This window comes from Lathyrus oleraceus, chromosome 5, assembly GCF_024323335.1.
Source record: "Lathyrus oleraceus cultivar Zhongwan6 chromosome 5, CAAS_Psat_ZW6_1.0, whole genome shotgun sequence".
Lineage (NCBI taxonomy): Eukaryota > Viridiplantae > Streptophyta > Magnoliopsida > Fabales > Fabaceae > Lathyrus > Lathyrus oleraceus.
Window position 1 is genome coordinate 594,653,135 of NC_066583.1, and position 3,783 is coordinate 594,656,917.

The following is a 3,783-nucleotide window of genomic DNA, read 5'->3' on the forward strand; positions in this document are numbered from 1 at the left end:
TTTTTTATTTTAATAAATAAATATTCATACATGTGTCCGTATCCAATTTGTAGATTTTTATCTTATAAATAAATTTTAGAGATATCCATTGTGAGATGAGTCCTATTATGCTCCTTTTTCTTATATTTGCTTTCAGTTTCATGTTAAGTGAATACACTTAAATATAAACTAATTTACTTTAACACAAATCAATTATACGAAAATCCCAAATGCAAAAATAAACATAGTCAAAACATATCCAATCTTTGTTCATTAGGATGAATGATTGTAACTTGTAATACACGTATATATTTCTCTTCTAACCAATTTCAATTGTAAAAAACAAAAAAAATATCAATAGTCAATTACATCATAAAAAATTAAGAATGGTTTAAGAAAGACATATAATATTTAAGAAGAATGGTTATGAATCATGATTGTTGACTTCATTTTGCAAAGCTTGTCGAAGCAAAGACCATGATTCCTCCATTAACTGAGGACTCAATCTAAACATCAAAACACAAAACTCCATCTCACTGAGTTCACCATCACCATCAACATCACCTTCTCTCATCATGCTCACTACTTCATCTTCCTTCAAATCCTCCAAACCCATCAATGCACTGTTTTTCCTTAAACTCTCCAAAGTTATCACACCTTTGTCTTTGTCCATAAGTAACTCAAACCCATTACTTAGTTCCTTCATTAAACCTTCACCACCTAGCTTATTCGCTATTACCGGTAACAAATCCTCAAAATCCATTTCAGCCATAACCTTAATAATATCAAAAGGAGAATAGAAGAATAATTTGGATAATGTAGAATGTGAGATATTTGTTTGATGAGATTGATGAATGAGTATTGAAATGTTTATATAGATACATAAGATAAGATGAAGGAGTTTCAAGGAAAGAGGAAAAGAAATTTGATGAACCTCTGTTAGATGACAGCAAGGGAACAGATAAATATTAGCTTTTGATTATCAAGAAAAAAAACAGGACCGTAATTGCTTCCTTGTTTCCTAGAAGTTTGTCAGGGATATTTCTGTCATTTAAAATATTAATCTAATCAACTTTGACAAGGTTCTTTCCAATAACACTGTTTCAACACACTTTTTCTATTCCCATTTTATAGGGACAAGATTGTCTCCCATTAAATACAAATGCAGTGGAATCAAGGCCACATGTTCAAAATTGAGGAAAGAGAAACATTCAATGGTTAAGATGTTAACTGCTCTCTCTAGTGAAAATCAAACCGGAGAGAATCCATTCCCCATTTTATAACATCAAAAAATTCTAATATCCAAGATATAATTAAATATTATATTATTTCCTCAATTCTACGATAAATAATTTTATGGATTTAATACACAGTCTGGTAATCTTAAATATTGAATATTAAAATAAATTTAATTTTTATTTTAAAAATTTATAAAATAATATAGATAGATGATGATGATAAATCGACAGTTTAAATATTTTAAATATTTTAAAATTTTATCGTGATAATATATAGTAATTAATCCTTAATTTTATTTATCCTTTCACACATATTAAAAAACTTTATAAATTAAAAAAAGACTAATATAATTTACAAAACTACCATTATAGTACAATTGGAAAAAAGAATTAATTTATACTATAAACTAAAATAAATAATTTAGTTTTAGATATTTTTTTAACAAACATATCACTCTAAGACGGTGAGACTAATACATTTAACTATAATCTTGATTAAGTAAATATTTGTTTGTTTTTTCTACTTAAAATGGATTAAATTAACTGTTAGATGATAAATTGTTTTGATTTTTTAGTTTTGAGAAAAACATTATTTTGATTAAAATTATCAAAATATTTAAATACGCCTAAAAGAATCCACTCTTTGACTTTAAAGAAAAAAATTCTACTTCTTTTAGTTTGTAAACGTCAATATTTGCTATTACTCCGACCTGATTTATAAAAAAAAAAGATAAGTTTCACGTTTATTAAAAAATATAATTAAATGTATTTAAATTTTTTGATTTCATTTAAGAGACAATATAATTACTAATATACTTTCAATTAAATTATTTTATACTAATAATATTAAATAATTAATGCAGGGATACTTTTGAAATAAAGTCATTAAGTACACATAGATTTGTTGATATTTAAGGTAAAAGAATTAGAAGATTTTTGTTTATAAATAAAATCGGAGGGAGGACTTTTTTAATTGTGTACTCTGTAAATAAAACTTACTTCTTTTGACGTGAAGGCCTTGTTTCCCATTCTTGACATTAGTTGACTTTCACTAATAATGACCAAAATATTGAATCAATACAAAACATATGTTCACATCATTATTCACAAAATTGTAGGGACCTTCCCACCTTTTGAAAGAACAAACTTTTAATACATGTAGTATTCCCTCCAATTTTTTCAATGTTGTTAATTATTTAAAAGAAAATTATCATTGTTTTTATTTTGGTTTTCAAAATTTGAAGTACTATCAATCATCAAAATTATCTTAATTATTTATTGTATGAAAAAACAATAAAATATGATAATAACTAATTAAGAATATTATAAATAAATAAAAAATTAATTTTGAAAAACCTTTTAATATATTTAAGGTTTTTTCTAGAGTGAAAATTGATAATCATATTAAAATTTAATAATATTTATTCGACAAAAGGACAACATCCTTTTTTGATTATAAAGTCAGTCTATTTAAAAATTATATTTATTAATTTAGAAAATATAACATTGTTATGCATAAATCTTTGAATTTGTATAAAAGATTCGATCTTTGAATTTGTGTGAAAGATTCACTGTATTTAATCTTAGGAAATCAAAAGTATCAAAGACAAATGTTATAAAAATATGTTGATTATCGAAATACATTTTCTTATGTTTGATCACTTTATTTGAAACAATTTTGAAGGTTGTTTGTCCTATAATAAAACTACAGTCCTAACCCTATCAGTGGAGAAACATCAGTCAAGTCCACTCGTGACTGTTTTCCTCCTATCCACATACATTAGAACTGTTGACTTAAGTGTCGGTCTTCCCGATGTGAGTTTGGCGAAGCATTTCACTTAAGTCTTTCACAATTTAAAGCAAAATAAAGGAGCAAGTGGGTCATCTTATTTAAAGTTTATATAAATGTTAAACTCCTCTATTGATAAACCATTAAGAAGAACAACAAATGCTATCATAAAAGACACAAATTATCATGAAACTCCATATTATCAAAGTCAAACCTCCTTAACACGTAGTCTAAGAAACTACAACAAACCCAAAAATAGACTTTTAGGAAAGTTTACTTAGAAGATAAGATATTGACTAATATATTTGTTAGCAAAGTCAGTGATGTTCTTCACTTCCATCACCCCACCCCCTATTAATTGATTGTCTTTATCAAAGGGAAACTGATTTGATGAGAATAGATGATCCACGACTTTGACAAGTCTGGACTTTGTTCATCAACTTATACAAGCAACCAATTAAGGAGATTAAGTTAAAACCTCTAGATGAAGGGGAGCGTCAAACTTGGGCACCAAACCAATGAATAAAGATGGAAAACTCTACATTAACCTTGTATTTGTAAAAAAAAAAAAATTGAGCATCAATCATATTTCACCTGAAGAAGGTGCCAAAAGAACTAAATAAAAGAAAAATTGAACTTGTCTCGTCTTGGACTATTGCTTCCATCGCATTTCCCTACCATTACATTTATTTGTGCAAGCGTAAAAGAAAATGATAAGGTAGATGTTTGATCCATAGTTAGAGTCAAAAAAGGAATATTGTTTAATTATGGTTTTAG

The 3,783-nt window shown here is 26.5% G+C and overlaps 1 protein-coding gene across 1 annotated transcript; it reads right to left on the reverse strand.

The window, feature by feature from the left end:
• Window positions 1-224: 224 nt before the first annotated feature.
• On the reverse strand, window positions 225-837 carry LOC127086802 (calcium-binding protein PBP1). The gene has a single exon (XM_051027619.1). It carries the CDS (start codon window positions 749-751, stop codon window positions 404-406), a length of 348 nt encoding a protein of 115 aa, XP_050883576.1. The 5' UTR covers window positions 752-837; the 3' UTR covers window positions 225-403.
• Window positions 838-3,783: the final 2,946 nt, after the last annotated feature.